Below are 20,712 nucleotides of genomic sequence, written 5' to 3' on the forward strand. Positions count from 1 at the left end.
TCATGCCTTGTTACCACTGTGCAGGTTGGTGGTGGTGGTGTAATGGTGTGGGGGATGTTTTCTTGGCACACTTTAGGCCCCTTAGTGCCAATTGGGCATCGTTTAAATGCCACGGCCTACCTGAGCATTGTTTCTGACCATGTCCATCCCTTTATGACCACCATGTACCCATCCTCTGATGGCTACTTCCAGCAGGATAATGCACCATGTCACAAAGGTCGAATCATTTCAAATTGGTTTCTTGAACATGACAATGAGTTCACTGTACTAAAATGGCCCCCACAGTCACCAGATCTCAACCCAATAGAGCATCTTTGGGATGTGGTGGAACGGGAGCTTCGTGCCCTGGATGTGCATCCCACAAATCTCCATCAACTGCAAGATGCTATCCTATCAATATGGGCCAACATTTCTAAAGAATGCTTTCAGCACCTTGTTGAATCAATGCCACGTAGAATTAAGGCAGTTCTGAAGGCGAAAGGGGGTCAAACACAGTATTAGTATGGTGTTCCTAATAATCCTTTAGGTGAGTGTATATTGGTATACATACAGTTGAGACTGAAGTTTTGGTACCCTTCATTTTCAAAAGCATCATTCACTAATTTAGTTCATATATTTCATTATTTAAAATTGAGCCGCAGTGAAGATGACAGTTGATTGGACTGAGTTAAGACAGATACAGGTGTGTAGAGTTGCAGATATTTACAACCCCTGCCTAAAGCCCAACCTAACCAGCCTCTACCCACTTGGGCCCCAGCTTTGTCCAGTCAAATTAGACAATGGCTAGTAGACAACACTGTGGCCACCTTGCCTTTTCACAGGTTGCTAATTAAATAAAGTCTCACTCAACTCGAACTCCCTCCCGTCCAATCACTGCTTTCCGACCTGAAATAATATGATATGTCCACATATTTTTATAATTTATTGCAATATATTTCCTTTCCGTATGAGCAAAACTCGCACAACACAAAACAAACCGGAAGAACACATACAAGTAGGTGAGGCAGGCTCCCTAGTGTAATTCAGCACTATATATAAACCCGGTTGTGGCTCATTCGTTCATATTGGTTTAAAACTGATATTAATGCAAAGCACAAGTGTGTGTCGCAGTGATTTTGAGTAAAATGTGATCGGGTGCGCATGTAAGCTTGACATTTTTATTTGTTCTGTGTATTTTTATGCACTCATAAACAGCTGTTTGATAAACGTGAATATGAAATGTGTATGGCTAATTGACTGTGCGTGCATGTGTATATATTGATTTTATTTTTATTTTTCATTGCAGATTTTGGACTTGGCACAGTTTTTCTTGGACTTGATGTTTTGGGATTTTATTTTGTTTGAGGACACTTGAGTTTTATATGCACAATTTGTTTGCATATAAGAATGTGCGTCTTGCTATTTTGCACATTAGTGTTAGATTGCCAGATTTGCACATTGCCTGCTGCTTTCTTACACAATGACTGTATTGTGTGAAACTTATATTGTCAGTTGGTTTCTAAGTGTTTTGATCAAATAAAACCTGTATTTTTCTCTTTTTAACCTGTTCTGCCACATATTTCTAGACTGAAAAACAAGCCATTAAGTGCAGAATGTCACACCCATTTAATGGGACGTAATCAATAATATTTATAGAAGTGTCAACCATTTTTTTCCCCCACTTCATTTGTTATTTGCTGGAAGTATTGCTTCATTAGTGTCAGGCACCACAGAAACGTATTACTTAGTATAGCTGGTTTGAATAGAAAATATACAGTCATTTATTAAATTAGATGTATTATATATACAGACACACACATATATATTTCTGGTGCTGTGCTTATATGAAGTATGCACCTCCTTTGACTTTTTCACAATTTGTTGTTAGAAACTGACATTTATAGGCATTTTAAATGATTTTTTATTTCCCCCCCATTTGATTTACACAACTGATTACACACTTTCAATGTAGGTGTGAAATAACAAATCACTGTGGAAAATAATGCATTCACTAAAAACCTGAAAAGTCTCAATTAGGCAACACCTTGCTATATAGGTGTTTGGTTGAGTAGGTGCTGGGTGGTTCTCCTCATTTGAGCAGAGTAGAGTCTATTTCTGCTATGGCAGAAACCATTTGTATTTCCATTCCCTGGGCCAAGTCCTATGAGACTATTGCCATTTTTATTCTTTAAGGTGGCCAAACACTGAAGGTGCTGGTCACCTATCGTGCTTGTTCTATGCATCTGACAATCGTACAGACACTTGCATTATGAATTAGATTTGTTCAAGAGAGGACCATTGATCACATGGTTTGGTGGCCATTTTACAAATGTGTATTGTATAACCTAGGATTGGTATACGTTTAGCATTTCTTGCACTTGGCTGAGGGGCATTTGTGAAATATGTGTGGAATTTGGGTTGTTCCATTTACTGTGTATGTGACAGGTTGTTACACACACAGATGTATTTAATCAGTTTAACCACTTTAATTACACACAGGTGGAAACCACTCAATTTATTGCTTAATTTCTGTAGGTAATTAGTTGAACCTGAGCTTATTCATGTGTGCTATATGGATGACATGAAACCACCTGCATCTTTTCTCGGGAGAGCTTCCCACTCTCTGTTTTGTGCAGGATAATATGGAGAATAATTAAATATTTTCCTATACTTGTACATATAAACAAAGATAAGTTAACAATTCACACTCATGACTCAAATGTTTCACCACTGGAAAGGTATAGGGGACGCTGGTTGTGAGGGGCAGAGGTAGGAGAGGAAGACGGCCACTTGGTTGCTGATAACCATTTCTGAAGGGTGGACTGCAAACTCATTGGAAGCTACTGTCATGTCCCAGGCATCCACAAATCCCACTTTCAGCCCTTTAAACACCTCTCTTTGTGCCAAGTTATTTAGATGCCCATGCCAGTTATTGTGAATATTAATGTATTCCCTAAAATTCCTGGTGTTCTCATTTTTGATGAAGACTTTGGTCTGGGGGCTCCGCTGCAGCAGTCTTTCGATTCCCCGTCGGATACTGATGATGCGATTGATGAAGATCTGTATAGGGAAGGCCCGCAGATGTTGCCCCACAGAGATCATAATCACAGTGTTCTCTCCCCCTGCCATACTGTCAAGGTCTCTAGCTATGTATGATGCATAATGTAAAGGCTGCGGTTCATAAGTTATCCATGGATGAGCGTGTTTTTTCCACTGCACACTGAAGTTATGATTGCTCGAGATGGCCAGCCTTGGAGCGTTGCCATGCACTGGAATGATGTAATTCAGATCTGTAAAGACAACATGGCAGAAAAGTCAGTGTGTCGTTGCCTGCTCCTGAGTGTGTCAGTGGGGCAGACAAAAGGGCTCAAAAGCTTTCTGAGGTGATGGTCCTTATTTTGGGTAATAATAAATTAATTCCACGGCCCGTTAGCACACAGTCGTGGCAAAGTGAAAACCAGGCCCAGTCTCCAATTTAATATTTCCTTTGTCTCTCTCTCTCTTTCTGTTTTTCTCTTTCTCACTCTGTTCTTGTTTTTTGACTTAAAATGTTCTGTTGGTAATACTTCTGGTTGTTATAACAGGAGAACAATGCAATACAACTACAAACGCACTAGGGGTGGGCTATATATCGGTATGAATGTTAACCAGTATGAGCGTATGCCATGATATGGAATTTTTCAAATTGTGGATATTGTGATAAATTAATAAATTATTGAAATAAGGCATTTAAACCTTATGTTTTGTTCAAAATCAAATAACTGATACAGTACATATTCATCTCAGCAGCTACATAAAACCCGGTCATTAAGTGTCTCTTTTGATTTAAATGGAATAATTCTGAAAGTCCTAGAAAAATTCCAAAATATGATCATGAACTCTTTACACTTTACATGATCCTCGTTCCAATACATAACTTGTATACTTATCAAAACTACAAAATATAAAGACACAGTTAGTTGCTTATTGGAAACCAGCGGCCTGTCCAGGATTACATACGTGTATATGATTAAATAATTTGAACATTCACTGGAAATGTGATTTAGGCTACAACTCAGTGTGTGTATGGACACAAATTACTCTGGAACAATTATAAATAAATCTAAACAATATGATTCAGCTAGACATAGCCTCGCTTACAGCCATTTTATTTGAGAGTGCATGAAATTGTATAACCAAGACACATATTTTATTGAAAATAACACTTTCATTTGCACATTAACCTGTATTGAAAAAGTTCAAATGTGTTCCCAGCTCTAAAATCAGATCATTTGAGAATGATAAACCAATGGAAAATGGTAAACAAACACGTGGGACAGGTAATAATAGTAGCAACCAACTAACTAAATCCCACAGTTAGAATAAACCAAAAAAAGAAAACAATTAGGCCAATGCTGATGACGTTGTAGTGTTTCATTTTGCAACTAGTTTTTGTTGTGTGGGTGAAAAAACGATCAACATCCCAAATCCCAAATTGGGATCCAAACTCCAAACCCACAAACTAATCTCTGAGTAGTTCTAGTAGGCACTAAAAATAAATCAAGTTGCACATAAAAAATGTCCATGTGTCACAGACATGACACAGGCTCAATTATATAATTTATCACTGTTTGGGTTTAATTGATTATCACTAATTATTCTTTATATTGATTTATTGGTTGTGTTATTATGGTTTCTTTTGTTTTGATGTATTTTCCTTGTTTTCACTTTATATTCACTATGTTTATTGTGTGGCGTATACAAAAAAAAACTTGAGAAAAAATTGATAATAAATAATAATCGAATGCAAAATGTATACAATTGTAAAAAAAAAAAAAAAAAAAAAAAAAAACAATAGCAAAACTCGCCTCGCCTGTCTTTGCTAGCGATGCTGCTTTTTTTGCTTTCGGTCCAGCAAGTTTGAGTGACGGCTCTTCCTGACCCAATCAGTGAGCAGGTGGGCTGGTCTGACAGTCACTGCGACACATCTGACGTCACACTGACTGACCCATAGACTGAGCGGTGCCGCTACATGGCCTCGGAATTTAATTATAAACAAAGCGTGCTTTTAATAAAAGTTGTGGACAATCGCTTTCTACATATTACATGTGTTTATTTCATACAGCCTTTATTCGCATCTTTATCAATGGCGCCAGTAATTTTGTAGGTGACATATATATAGTGTGCATGTATGTGTGTATGTGTGTGTGCGTTTCTTACCTACACATAAACTGGCACATCACATGCTCTGAATGCGATGCCCCTCCACTTGCCTCTTGCTGAAGGCTGTGATCTCCATCAGTCTGGCGCTGTTATCTGAGCAGCTGAATGAAAGTGCTCTGCAGGTGACATTAATATGCACATGATATTAAACATGTCACTGAGCACGCAGCAGGTGAGTCCTGTGTTGTGTGTCAGTGCTGTATGTTGGGCTCAATGGCGGTGATCAGTGTTTGTGCAGCTCTTGACTGCAGGTCTGCGCACACAGGGGTTTAATGAGTCGCTGAACCGGTCGACACCATCCGGACCAGCCCACCTGCGCGCTGATTGGGTCAGAAGACCCGTCACTCAAACCTGCTGGACCAGTGGAGACCCAGGATCCACGCCTCCCTGTAAATCCCGCCCTCACGACAAAACACAAAACTCGTAACGAAAATAAATAAATTGAAAGCAAAGAAACCGGCGGCGAAAGCAAAAATTGCAGCATCGCAAGCAAAGACAGGGACTGCAGCGAGTTTTGCTCTCGTTTTTTTTTTGCTTACAATTCTATACATTTTGCATTGGATTTTCTTATTTTTTATCTCAACATCAATTTTTTCTCAATTTATTTTTTTTGTTTATTTTGTACTGAAGTCTGTTGCACCGTTGCCCGAGTCTCTTTCTGTTAAATTCAAAGAAGGACTATCAACAGTTATTCGTGGGAACTATAGCCCGATATATTCATTCTCCTTTGCCCCGTAGAGCTGCTTTCTTTGATTGGATCCCGTTCCCAATCGAGCCCCGAGTGCTGCTTCGCCCTCGAAGGGAATAGAGATTTTTAAATTGGGGTTCCGTAGAAATTGCTTTGTTCTTTCTTTTTTCTTTTCTTTTTTTTTATTGTTAGCCATTCTTTAGTAAGGAGCTTCTTAAGGATATGCACAGATTGTTCGTATTTTTATTATCAGTCTTAAGATCGCTTTAGCTCTCATTAAAGGCATGTTCATTGTTCTAATATTGTTTGTGCCTGGCCCATGATGGGTATAATCCCCGGCAGAGTTGTGCTTGTAATGTATTGTATAAATATACACTGTAACCCTTTACTGTACATTTACAGGTAATTTCTAACAGTTCTGTTATATTTTCATAAAACAGTAACATGCTGTATCTTTAACAGAATGGTTGTAAATACAGCAGATTTCAGTTCTCAGCCCGTTTCATTCATAAGTGTCCTACTGTAGAGACATTGCATTCTGGGATTTATTTATTTATTTATGTATTTATTATTATTATTATTATTATTATTATTATTATTATTATTATTATTATTATTATTCTTTTCGGGTTCTAAAATGTAAGCAAATGCATTTCAACTTCTACATTTTATACGGTATGTTGCCTACTCTTCAGGGATTAATGTGATGGGAACATACGTTGTGGCTTTACTGCAAACTTGATTTGTCAGCGGGACTTGATGAACAATACCCAGAAACAGTTATTTGTGTTGAGATAGCCAGTGGTGTGTGAATTTGTGGGTAGTTTTTAAGCTTTGTGAGCTTCGGTTCGCTTTTCTAGCGTTTGCCTGTAACGAACGATAAATGGACGGCGCTGCGTGAGTAGACGGAGAACAAAAATCATCTAATTGATCCAACATTTGTGCTTGTGAAGAGGATACATTTTGGGGCATGAGAAGATGGATCAATTGTTCGTTTTAAGATTGGTACGGAAAGACAATCTTTTTGGAGCGTTTTGTTCATGCGAATGGTTTGACCTTGATAACGCTGGTTATAATTTTAGCACTTTTGCTTTGTCCGAGCAAACGGTCCACACTGTTTTCAACTCTTCACCCAGTAACTTTGACATTTCACGTTATACACTCACCTAAAGGATTATTAGGAACACCATACTAATACTGTGTTTGACCCCCTTTCGCCTTCAGAACTGCCTTAATTCTACGTGGCATTGATTCAACAAGGTGCTGAAAGCATTCTTTAGAAATGTTGGCCCATATTGATAGGATAGCATCTTGCAGTTGATGGAGATTTGTGGGATGCACATCCAGGGCACGAAGCTCCCGTTCCACCACATCCCAAAGATGCTCTATTGGGTTGAGATCTGGTGACTGTGGGGGCCATTTTAGTACAGTGAACTCATTGTCATGTTCAAGAAACCAATTTGAAATGATTCGACCTTTGTGACATGGTGCATTATCCTGCTGGAAGTAGCCATCAGAGGATGGGTACATGGTGGTCATAAAGGGATGGACATGGTCAGGAACAATGCTCAGGTAGGCCGTGGCATTTAAACGATGCCCAATTGGCACTAAGGGGCCTAAAGTGTGCCAAGAAAACATCCCCCACACCATTACACCACCACCAGCAGCCTGCACAGTGGTAACAAGGCATGATGGATCCATGTTCTCATTCTGTTTACGCCAAATTCTGACTCTACCATCTGAATGTCTCAACAGAAATCCAGACTCATCAGACCAGGCAACATTTTTCCAGTCTTCAACTGTCCAATTTTGGTGAGCTTGTGCAAATTGTAGCCTCTTTTTCCTATTTGTAGTGGAGATGAGTGGTACCCGGTGGGGTCTTCTGCTGTTGTAGCCCATCCACCTCAAGGTTGTACGTGTTGTGGCTTCACAAATGCTTTGCTGCATACCTCGGTTGTAACGAGTGGTTATTTCAGTCAAGGTTGCTCTTCTATCAGCTTGAATCAGTCGGCCCATTCTCCTCTGACCTCTAGCATCAACAAGGCATTTTGGCCCACAGGACTGCCGCATACTGGATGTTTTTCCCTTTTCACACCATTCTTTGTAAACCCTAGAAATGGTTGTGCGTGAAAATGCCAGTAACTGAGCAGATTGTGAAATACTCAGACCGGCCCGTCTGGCACCAACAACCATGCCACGCTCAAAATTGCTGAAATCACCTTTCTTTCCCATTCAGACATTCAGTTTGGAGTTCAGGAGATTGTCTTGACCAGGACCACACCCCTAAATGCATTGAAGCAACTGCCATGTGATTGGTTGGTTAGATAATTGCATTAATGAGAAATTGAACAGGTGTTCCTTATAATCCTTTAGGTGAGTGTATGGCCAAATGTAGTACATTATTCGTACAACCTGCTCTGAAAAAGATTTTGGTATTTTTTCCCCTCATTTCAGGCTTGGTTAATCTGATTCTGAAATGTAACAAGACGCATAACCTACGATGACTGCATTCACATTCTTAGCTGTTATAGTCCTTGTTTTCACAAAATGATGTTGTGTCAGTTCTGTGATAGTGCCTTTCAGTCTGTTATAATTTTTCCAGCACATGAAAATCCATAGTCATGTTCCTAATACTGATTTTTAAATGTGGTGTTTCAGAATGCTCCAGATCATTTAGAAAGCTTCCTGCTTTCAAGGATCTGATCTACAAGGATCACCAAAAGAGGGCCACAAAGACGTCTGTGGAACAGACTTTCTGCCTTTTAGGCGCTTTATCGACATCAACCATGAACGTGGCTCAAAAACCAAGAAAGGGAAAGTGACTTCCAAGAAGACTGGCAAGGTTGTGCAAAAAAAGAACAGTACTGTGAACTTGCACGTTTCCTCTCTTCTGCGAAAACTGATGGACTTTGAATGGGATTTTGTTTAGATCTTGTGTTTTTCCTCAGGCTCTGTAAGTTTGAGTCATTTCTGGATGTTGCATATTATATGAAATGGGTTCAACACATGAAGACACATTCTGAAGGTTTAAATTTGTTTAAACTGGATTTTGACAAAAATCTAATAGACTTACAGTAACAGTCAATGATTTGGTTATTTAGTGGGAAGATATTACAGTAGCTCTTCTTAAACTCTAACTGTATTGTTTGGTGATTTCTGCTCTTTTGCTTTAAAAAATACATGTTTTAAAATTCAAGTATATTGTTTTCAATTTCCAATTGCCAGTATTGTTGTGATAAATAACAAGTGTCATTTTTAATTTGACAAATTTTATCTAAATGTACAGTATGAAAAGCAGTAATTACAGTATTCCCTATAAATACAATATTCCTGTAGGTAACAGTTTAATAGTGTAAAATTACTTATTACCATAGGATACTGTAATTGGTAATAACAGTACTATACTGTAAATGTTGATTATAGTATATTGATTATGGTGGCTGGCAACCCAGCTGCCAGTATTTTACTGTGAATGTACAGCAAAGTTTTACAGTGTAGTGCATATCGTATCTGCTGCCCTGCCATGCTGCATGCAAAGTTACATGTCTGCCCGTGCTGGGAATGTTGGGTGGTCGGTGGCGTGGTCGACCGGCTTTATCTGTGCTGCCACCACCACCTGTGACACAGGTCTTAGAAATATGCTCTTAATGAATGAATGTGTGATATGTTGTCTGTTCTGTGCTTTACATTAGTAACGAATAAGGCATGCAGAGGCAGAAAGCTATAGCATCTTTATTGCCACTTTTATGGCATGTTAATGATGTTGCATCATACCAATATAGCCTTACTTGCTTAAATGATGAAATCCAGCAATTACTTAATGTTAACCATGATCAGTAGGCTGATGAAAGATCCGTTCAAATGGTCTCAATAAAGCAGGCTAGTTAGCATGAATATCCTGCAAGTTATCTCGCTGGCTAGTTATTGTGGGAAATGTAAAGTTGTGAATACAGTACAATGAATGTACAATTAACCCTTTCCAGATGGCCCATTCTAATTTCGTTCAATTTAATACAATTACACATGTTAATTACACAGTGGCAAGTATACTATTTTATTTAAAATTAATTAAATCCCTCATCTGACTTTATATCAGCCGCAACCTTCCGGGTCTACGGTGATTCTCATCCAATCACAGCTGGGCTATTGACACACACTACTGAAGTCACAGACCGCCACGGTGAAAATGAATACCATTGACAAACAATAGTAACTAAAATAAAGAATTTATGGTAAATGCTTGCTGTAGATGTTGACTGAGCAAGTGTGTGAGCGAATCGCAATTTCAGAATCGGATATCTAGCTGTGAATAAATAATTATAGTTTTGTGTGGGTTCCGTGTCTCATTGAGATGTATAACTAAAAATAATTTACATATACACTGATGCTGGACAGTGCCCTGTCTAAATGCCAAATATATTATATTTGCTCTATGGTTACAGCAAGATTGTGTAACCCATGTATGAATTTAAGCTTTGTGTATCACTCTGGAGAGGCCAGGTGCAGTAGTTCTGTGTAGCTGATTTTTAGAAAAACATTTTCATCCAAGGCCATAGAGAGAACAGAAGACACAGGCAAAGTGTGTGATAAAGAGTTTGGGACACCTCACTGATGTCATCTAGTTATCCAGCAACCAAAGGGAGTCATCTTGTATATGATAGTATGTTCTTTAGAAAAACATTAGATGTGTCTTCCTGACTGGACATCTCCAGAGCGCTTCATTGTAGCTGAATAAACTATTTTGGTATTATTTTAGTTAAAGCAGGCCCTGTGTATTCCTAAACGTTTTCCCTATCAACATTACCGTTCTAAGTTTTAGAACACCCCCATTTTTCAAGTTTTTATTTATATTTAAGCAGGTCAATTTCAGTGAATAACCTGAAATGAAACAAAGGTAAGCAGCAAACTGCCAGAGGTTAAAACATTTTTTAAATACTGTACATTTCAGAGTTATACTGTGTTACTACACCCTCTTAAGCATTATTTGGCAGTGTTACACACAGCTCCTGTGCATAGAAGTGACACTGTATTCCTACAATGCGCACATCGTTTGAAAGCTTATTCTCTTTGCTACCAACACATTTGGTTTACAGTTTACATGTCGCCTGCCGTCATTCAGAGCCCAGGGGGTGAACGCACAGTCTACTGGAGTGGTGGGGAGGGTATCAGATTTCTTTGCAAATAGACTTGTTTTATTCAGAACAACCTATTGATGAATCCAGTATATATTATCTGATGTTCTATCAAACGCAGAGCAGTGCAGATCCAATGATTTTTTTTTTTAGTACACTGTAAACAGTTTCCCATCTTGACATGTTGAGCTCTCTATGGGTGTGTGTTGCTTCTAACCAAATGTGGATGGTCTTGTTTTGATCAGTAGACTGTCTGGTTCCAGAATATGTCATAATTGTCACTATTTTCTGAGATTTTGTATTCCTACTCAGACCATGTATCCCCCCACCCCACCATTTCAGAATTGGGAGGTGGTGGGGTCATAAATGCTGTGGGGGAATGAAATCCACATTTTTCACATCATTAGAAAGCTGAGAGTTTCAGCTTTCATTTGATATCAAACACTTGGCAAACAACACAACAGTGAATAGTACACATGGGATTAAATGGGAGCACATAGATGTGGTGCCCTTTTAAGGGACCAGAGGGGTTTATCACCTTAAGGGTTTACATTTTGTTAAACAAAATGATTCCATGATTTATTTTTATCTCTAATTGTTCTATGGTTTAATTTCAGAGTACATTGAGACATTAAACTGAATACATTTCAATATAAACTGGAAAAATGTAGGTGTTCTAAAACTTTAGACCGGTAGTGTACTTCTACTAATATTCAAATCAATAGCAATCAATACATTTACAAGTTTCAAAGTTTTTTATTTTTTGTGGAATTTAGCTGGGGTGGCAAGTGGGGTAGCACAGCTAATTTTGTAAACTTGAGACCGGGAGCTTTCAAAGTACATCTTACTCGGCTTGCGAAATTGGCAATTTAGTGTACAGGACTAGCTTATGTTCACGTTTTTCTTTTTTTAACGTTGTCAGCCAATTAACCCTTTGTAATATGTAAGGCCAGACATTTCTCCTTAATTTGATATAATAAATACACATGGCACAAACTATCATAGAGCTACACTTGAATAAATCAATAGAGAGGAAAATAAAGAGTGTAAAGGGTTTTTAAGTGTGCAAAGCTTAACAAAGTTACAGCTTGAAAATGTGATATTGTAATGACTGGTGATATGCTGAAAACAGACTGCAGAATTAGTATTTGAAAAACAAATAGTTACTTTCCATGTAGCAGTAATTGTTTTAATTTTCTTTACATTCTGACCAAATGAAATATTTCCATATTCAATTGTTTGTGCAGTTTTGCCACAGGAAACAAACAAACAAAAAGCATTATCACAATAAAAAAATAGCTTTTTAGGTACATATTATCATAATAAAGTACCTAAAAAGCTATTTTTCATTGTTATTGTTATCATCTGGAAAGTGGAAAGTGGAAAATATTAATTTCAGTTAATATCACCAACCCCTAATATGCAATCAGTACCAGCATGTACACTTAGGTCCATAAATATTTGGACTGTGACACAATTTTCATCATTTTGGTTTCAGCTGAATTCAATTGAGCATGCATTTCACTTGCTGAAAGGCAAAACTGAAGGCATAATACCCCAAGAACAAGCAGGAACTAAAGACAGCTGCAGTGCAGGCCAGGCAAAGTATCACTAGGGAAGAAACCCAGCATCTGGTGATGTCTATGAGTTCCAGACTTCAGGCAGTCATTTACTGTACAAGATTTTCAACCAGGTATTGAAAGTTACATCTTAAATCATGATTATGTTAGTTTGTCCAATTACATTGAGCCTCTAAAAATGGGGAGACCACCTATAACATTGGGTGTAATTCCTACACCATTCACCCAATTTGGATGCAACTACTCTCAAATTAAAGATGAAAGTCTACAGTTTCAACTCCATTGTGGTGGCATACAGAGACAAAATTATGTCAATTGTGTCACTGTCCAAATTTGTATGGACCTAACTACTGTATATCTATATCTGTATCCATTATCTATACCTAACTATTTAAAATATATAAATCTTCAAAATATACATACACCTCCTGAGATTATGAAATGCAAATCGTTAACCACCGTCCTTTACCTTTAATTTTTGCCACTAAATACTCAATCCATTGGCGTGAAGTGGAGTCGCCCCTGATATGCAGACTTTTCCCCCGCAGGCAGCCAGTGATGGAGTCCGGACTGAGGAAGTCCTCAGTGTGGCAGTAGGAGGAGAACCACTTGTTTTGGAAAAAGTAGCCACTGGGAATTGGAGAGCTCATCCCAAACTGGCATTTCTCTAGAGTTTCTGGGAAAGTGTCTGTGGAAACAAAGAGAACAAATGTGCATTGAAGGTGAGTTTAAACAGAACCTGAGTTTAGTATAAACACTTTCTCTTGTTATTAAAAGAATACAAATAAATACAAATAAAAAGAGCTGGATAGTGCCATTCCAGGATAAAGGATGGACAACATCTCTAATTCTTACCATCACAGGTGACAATTGTGATATCTTGAATATCAACTGGGATTTGAACCCCAATATTTGTCCTTCAGAGAGAAAACAAAAAGTGAAAGTAAGAAGGGGACAAGTTTATTTTCACATTCACTAAAGTGTAGGCAAAGTTTTGAACTTGAATGTGGGTCTTCAAATACATGAAGATGTTCCATAACTGGAAATGGTTCTACACCAACTTAGGAGGCTATTTACCCCCTTCGATTGAACTGTGCCAATTGTGGTAGATTTACCTTTGCAGCATCTTGTTCTCCTCTGTACTGAAAAGATTGGTTTTATTGTAGCCCGTGACCATTGTATGCAGAGCCTCGCAAGGCAGGGAGTGCGTCTTGAGACAGTAAAAACGCTCACCGTCCCGCTCATCCCCGTAAGAACACACAGTTGTATTTGGGCTCTTCATGAACCGGCAGGGTGATGTCTCTTTCTTTGTGCCATTGAAGAAGACCCCCGTGTAAATAATTTTATCATAGTCCTGCTGCCTTGTTCTCCATAGGGCCGAGATAGCCTCGCTGGAATGGATCAGCAGCAAATGGATCGTCACTTTCCCTGGCCAGAACAACTTGAAATTGATGCGGTAGGTACCATTCTGGAAGTCTTCGACAACCCCTGAAACCGCCGCCTTCAGATTGGAAGAATAGATCCGGGCTGTGATGAAATCGCCTCCGTAGGTCTTGAGGTAATAATGGTGGTCCCTCATCTGCACCAAGACGCTCAGAGTCTCTCCCACGCAGTACTTTTTTCTGGGCTCGATCACAGTCGCCTCACTGTTCTTTCCACTCGTCGACTGACTGAAATTGATGTTGGCCTTTGGGAACAAGATCTCTGGGTGTGTTTCAGAGTCCTGAGAGAAACCAAAGCAAATCATGAATCTATCTTTCTCTCTCTCTCTCTAGCAGGCTGATGTGCAAAAGCTCTACATCCAACTGACTATACAGATCGATTTACAGACTTCACATTCTTACTGAGATTTCACATTTCAGAGATTTCAGTCAGTTGAACTGCAGATTTATTCTCATCCAAATCAGTTCATGTGATTATTCACTATTACCTTATACCAGGTGGAGGCCCATAACAGAACCAAAGCAGAACAGCAGACGCCCACAAAGCATTTTCTGATGACTTTGGGATTGTAGAAACGAAGAAGGGCACAAGGTTTTCGCGAAACAGGATGGTCATTCTCAAGGAGAAACTGGCTACTTGACTGAGGTTTGTTTCCTGCACCCGGAGAGCTGGGGAAAGAATTAAGAGGGGTCAAGTGTTTAGTCTGACAGTAATTTAACTTTCTTAAATTGCCTGACAAAGTTTTGCTTCTGTAAGGTATGGGACCAGGCCAGGGTCGGACTTACCATTGGGCTTGACTGTGCTCCAGCCCATGGGCCCCGCCTGTTTACTTTAATTTGTTTTGTTCAGTTATATGCCGGTCCTTTTATTTTTCATTTTAAGTTTGTTGATTGGTCTAGCATAGTTAGACTTGCCCTGTGTACGGAATTATGTAATTTAATTAACTAAATTACATGTCAGTCATCTTTATGTTTGCTGATTGGTTATTGGTGGTTACGCTTTACTGTGTTGAGTGGCGCGCTTAAAAGAAAACTCAAAAATGAGAGACAGCAATGTGAAAAGGAAGCACTCAGCAAAATGAAAACGATCACTGGATTTTTCACACCTGTGACACCACAGCCTAATGTGCAAGCAGAAAATCCAGAGGACAACAGCCTGCTGGAGGAAACCGCTGCAGCCAATCTGCCCTTCAATGGATCATCATCTCTTCAGTGAAAAGCTATTAGCTCGGTGGAAGAAATGGCAACTTTTTCAGCTACTGAACCTGATAGGCCTACAACTTCTACAGACTCTTTAGCCAGTCAAAACCTGATTACCTATTTCTCTCTAGCATGTTGTTGGTAAACAACATGTAGGGGGATAAACAGTGTAATTTTTTTAATGTACTGTAATTTACTGTAAACTAATAATGAGAGAGAAAATGCTCATTTACTTTTCTGTTATAGATTATACTCTAAAATTGCCAGTGATGGTATGTAGTCATACATGGGTTGTGAGTCAGCCTAACACTGCCATTGTATGTATACATTGTGTGTATACACTCTATACAATATGTCAGCACTTACCAAGAATAGTTTTTTTTAAGATTCATACACTTGTTATAGACTTGCTGTTTATATGTTATAGAAAGTCTTTACTATGACTGGAACCTTACAAGGTCTTTGTATGTTTTTCAGTATTTTCCATGTAAATACGTTTTTTTTATATATAATTCTGCCAAAGAAACAGTTGTGTTTATTGCAGTGCACAAAAGTCACTTTGAACTTGTATTATTATTATTATTATTATTATTATTATTATTATTATTATTATTATTATTATTATTATTATTACATGCAAAGCAATGTATAACTTTTTTGAAATGCGTTTTTCTGAAAAAATTTTGTTGTTGTTATTCTGTCTCTCACTGTTAAAATACACCTACCATTAAAATTATAGACAGTTCATTTCTTTGTCAGTGGGCAAACGTACAAAATCAGCAGGGGATCAAATACTTTTTTCCCTCACTGTATATATATATATATATGAAAACATGATTTTGTATCCGCACTCTCACATATTAGGTATTTATAGCCCTGGTGATAACACTATAGTGTCTAAAGGCGTTGTTTGTTATTCAATAAAATGAGACCTTTGTAATAGAGTCCTTTTTCATTATATATTACAACAATAAAAGACAGAAGAACCAGACGTGAAGCGTGTGCGTCCGTTCTTGTGGGGTGCCATCGTTTGTAGTTAGAGTGAAGGTGGCTATACAAGTATGACATATTCTAGATCCAGACAGTCTGATCAATTGTTACTAAAAAAAATAGTAAGAAATTACTTTTGGCAGTGTGGATGTGTGCATAGATACAATCTAATTATTCAAATTACTTTTTTCCTGAAAAAACAGTGCTTTCTTTAAACTGTCTAAGACTTTTGTTTCTGCAAAACACTAAAATCAAAGGAACAAAACTAAGGATGCAAAACAAACACACAAAAAACATCTATGGGATGTTGTATTAAATTGTGATTTTCATTTTTTGATCTATCAAAATACACGTTAGATAATGTATAAACTGGAGCAGCATCACACTCTTTTTCAAGCCAGTTGTAGCAAATGTTCCTGCAGAAAAGAGATGTGGCAGTATCTGAAGAGCCTTGGTTGTCTTCTTCTCTAGAGCAAAGAACAAACCTATTACTCAGCATTAATACTATTATTTTAAATCAATGGCATGCATGATGATTCAATTATGTCATTGTTGACTTTTAACATCTGTGAAACAAAATGGCACAATGTTACACTGCCAGACGATTTCACTATGGATTGACAGATATCTTTATTGAAATTACCCAAGTTCATATTTTATATTTGGGGTGTTCCTTATTGTACAGTATAAGATAAGTCATGGAGTTTGTGTGAGCAGACGGCAAAGTTAATTCAACTTAAGGGTTATTTTAGACGAGTCACATTACACAAAACATTGTATCTATATCAGTGAGTTTTTAATCTGTAATAGGACTAATACCAATACGTTTACATGTAGTCCTGAGTTTGAACGGAATGTGTTACTTCTAATATCATTATATGAAACAGCATTCAAATGCACAATTTGTACATGCAATTAGTTAAGTAGCAACAACAATAAAACAATATTATATAAAAAATACTTTCACGAAATACCGAAATGAATAGGTTAATGACCTCTGTGTTATCTAATTATCTGTTAGTGTTTTTCATTTTCGAAAGCTAATTAAAGCATGCGTTGGAAGTTATCTTTGTTAGTTATTTTTCCAAATATAAAACAATAAAATAAAAACCGTCTCTCTGAATTCTTGCGCGGAGCAGCGCGCGAGGCAGAGTGGAATCAATCCACTGATTGACAATGTTTCATTTCTTATATGTTTGATGCTTTGATATTGAAAGTGCATGGGTCATAAAAATAATATACACTCACATTAACCAAGTTTTCATAAAACGTGTAACCAATGCGCAAAAACGCACAAGTGACCACCACCGACTATTGATTGCCAAGGCACAAGTACAGAAACTGCAATTTTAACTTGAACCAAAATGCACATCCATCATTAGTGTATAAGGAAACTTTAAATATAGATTATTGTTTGTACTGACTTCTTTCCTTTTATTTTTAACCCCTTGTTATTTTATAAACAAAAGTATACATTTTGAAGTATTCGATTTGTATCTGCTAGGACTGAAATATTTACTGCAATAAACTAGCTGTTAATGTTTATTGTGTATATTTAGTTTAAACTGCAAGTCGCTCTTGGTATATTCATCTGCTAAGAAAATAAAAAATAAAATAAATAAATACATAAATAATAATAATAATAATAATAATAATAATAATAATAATAATAATAATAATAATAATATCACCTGGAACTGAAGGTGCTGTTTTACAGCTTTATTTAAGGTTTAGTTAGATTTTACTTGCTGTAAGAAGTTAGTGCTGTAATTAAATTCAGTTTCTTACACCAAGAAAACAGAAGAAGTTTTAACTTGTGTGAGTATGGAATGGCATTTGAGTCAATATTAAATAAATAAATAAATACATACATACATACATACATACATACATACATACATACATACATACATAAATATGGCTATGAAATACATCCTGAAATAAATAAATGAGACAATAAATATATAAATATATATAAATATAAATATAAAGAATACGTTTCCATGTGCAACAATAATACTAAATAGCAAATATGTATTGTTATTATTATCATCATCATTTGTGCTAGTATACATGTATTTTAAACGGCACAGCATGACTCCCTTAACGTATTACTCTTTCTACAGATTTGTAACTGCAAACGATACTTTTTGCCGTATTATTTATAATGCACTTATCAGACGTCCTTAACCCGGGCAAGTTACAGTTGAAACAAAATACACACGTTTGACGATTAATCATCCAGCTACAATATAGCAGGTTATAATTTAACTAAAGTGCGCGTCTCAGTCATGGCGTTTATGGACGCATTTATTGAACCAGTCCTTAATGTTTTAGAGGGAAACCCAGATCTGCTGTATTAATTTATTACTCCAGCTGTTCATACAATATAATACCATCGGCTGCTGCGATGCGATTATTATCCTTCAGTTTATTGTAACTAGTCAGGCGCTGCACCGGTCCTGTGAAATCACAGTGTTTATTGCACTGGGATATTAACTGTATCAGTCTCTGTACGTGGATTTCACTCCATGCTGCTAATAAATGTGTGATTTCATCGTGATCGCAGACGGCACTTGATTATATCTTCCGACACAATGTCTCTGATCTCCTCCTGTGTCTCAAGTCAAACACACTCCTCCTGAAAGTGAATCGTGTCCTCAGTGGGGACGGACGCTTACGGACACGTCTAGCACCCAAGGCCTAACGCTGAAAAAAGCTTAATGCGCTTTACACATGACCATTACTTTTCTAACTGTGTATGTTTACAATTTGGAAACTTCCTAATGCTATCAATAAAGTATGGAGACATTTAAGTAACATTAACAATACAATCTGGTTTAATTTTCAAACATATCAGCAGTTCATACCCAAGCTTTATATTTGATATAATTTCCCAATACCATTCACAACACCTGTGGTGTTTTTTTTCTGACACCTGCAAAATCAAAATCTCTCTCACACAGTTACCTATATCTACCTATCCACCTATATTTATGTGTTTATGTGATTTTATGTTTTTCAAATCATTTGAAATTTTAAATGTATTTAATTGATAAAAGTACCAAAATAAACTACAAATTGTGAACTGACAGGCTGCTCTCTCCCACAGCGCAGCTCCCGCCCGGCTGAGGTCGCGGGGCTACATACTGGTGAGAGCGTTACTATAGGGTGCTGTCCTCCAAATGTGTCAATATGTCAGTTTTTATGGAAAGAGATACGGATTTTTACAAACCATATCTGTTTTGTCAATGCATTTTAAAAACAAATAATTGTCTAAGCCATGGGTACATATTTCCAATGTGTTAGCCATTATTATTATTATTATTATTATTATTATTATTATTATTATTATTATTATTATTATCTTGCCAGACGCCCTTATCCAGGGCGACTTACAACATAAGTGCAAACAAAGTGCAAAAATACAGAGAAGTACAAGGCATCAAATATTACAAATTCAACTTAGCTAAAACATAGCAATTCAAAATAATCAATTTTACAAATTACAATTACAATTTACACAAGTACAGTAAGAGACTTCCTACATCCTGGACAGTGAAAGTGCTGTCAAGATGTAGGGTTACAGACGAGGGCTACGGGAAAGGGAGCAAGGAGGAAAACAAGAACGCGAGGAGCATAATAAAACTGTGACGTGCTATCTAGCAGGGATAGAGGACTAATATTACAAGTGCTGTCGGAAACCACGCCCCATTAATTTGAATATACCAAATGGAAATTTGGCATTATGAAATAGTCCCATGACATACAAAAATGTGACATTATGAAATAGTGCCATGAAATACAGAAATATGGCATTATGACATAAAAGTGCCTTGAAATAAATAAATGTGTCATTATGAAAAACATAATTTAAAACAATTATATTTATTTATATATTGACTCATATATATATATATATATATATATATATATAGTATCATGTATTTATTTCAGGATGTATTTCATAGCCATATTTATTTATTTATGTATGTATTTATTTACTTAATATTGACTCAAACGGCATTCCATATATGAGATGATCGAAATACATATGTTTTTCTTGTTACAAGAAAATTCTTCTTCTGGTAAGAATCTCAAGAAATCTCTTGTTAAAATTCTCACGCCAAGAGAAATCATAAGAACATAAGACCGTAAAGTTTACAAACGAGAGGAGGCCATTCGACCCATCCTGCTCGTTTGGTATCCATTAATAACTAAGTGATCCAAGGATCCTATCCAGCATATCTTTAAATATTCACAAATTGTCAGCATCTACCACATTGCTAGGGAGTTTGTTCAGATTGTGACGCCTCTCTGTGTGAAGAAGTGTCTCCTGTTTTCTGTCTTGAATGCCTTGAAGCCCAATTTCCATTTGTGTCCCCGGGTGCGTGTGTCCCTGCTGATCTGGAAAAGCTCATCTGGTTTGATGTGGTCGATGCCTTTCATGATTTTGAAGACTTGGATCAAGTCCCCACGTAGTCTCCTCTGTTCCAGGG

At 37.3% G+C, this 20,712-nt stretch overlaps 1 protein-coding gene across 1 annotated transcript; it reads right to left on the reverse strand.

Annotated features, from left to right (window-relative positions):
- Positions 1 to 1,814: 1,814 nt before the first annotated feature.
- Positions 1,815 to 14,687, reverse strand: LOC136753652 (NXPE family member 2). The gene is made up of 5 exons (XM_066709939.1): positions 14,512 to 14,687; positions 13,697 to 14,304; positions 13,437 to 13,498; positions 13,051 to 13,269; positions 1,815 to 3,269 (listed from the first exon to the last, which is right to left on the reverse strand). Exons 2-5 carry the CDS (start codon positions 14,158 to 14,160, stop codon positions 2,704 to 2,706), a joined length of 1,311 nt encoding a protein of 436 aa, XP_066566036.1. The 5' UTR covers positions 14,161 to 14,304; positions 14,512 to 14,687; the 3' UTR covers positions 1,815 to 2,703.
- Between the last annotated feature and the right edge of the window lie 6,025 nt (positions 14,688 to 20,712).

Source organism: Amia ocellicauda, chromosome 7 (genome assembly GCF_036373705.1).
Source record: "Amia ocellicauda isolate fAmiCal2 chromosome 7, fAmiCal2.hap1, whole genome shotgun sequence".
NCBI classification, from domain to species: domain Eukaryota; kingdom Metazoa; phylum Chordata; class Actinopteri; order Amiiformes; family Amiidae; genus Amia; species Amia ocellicauda.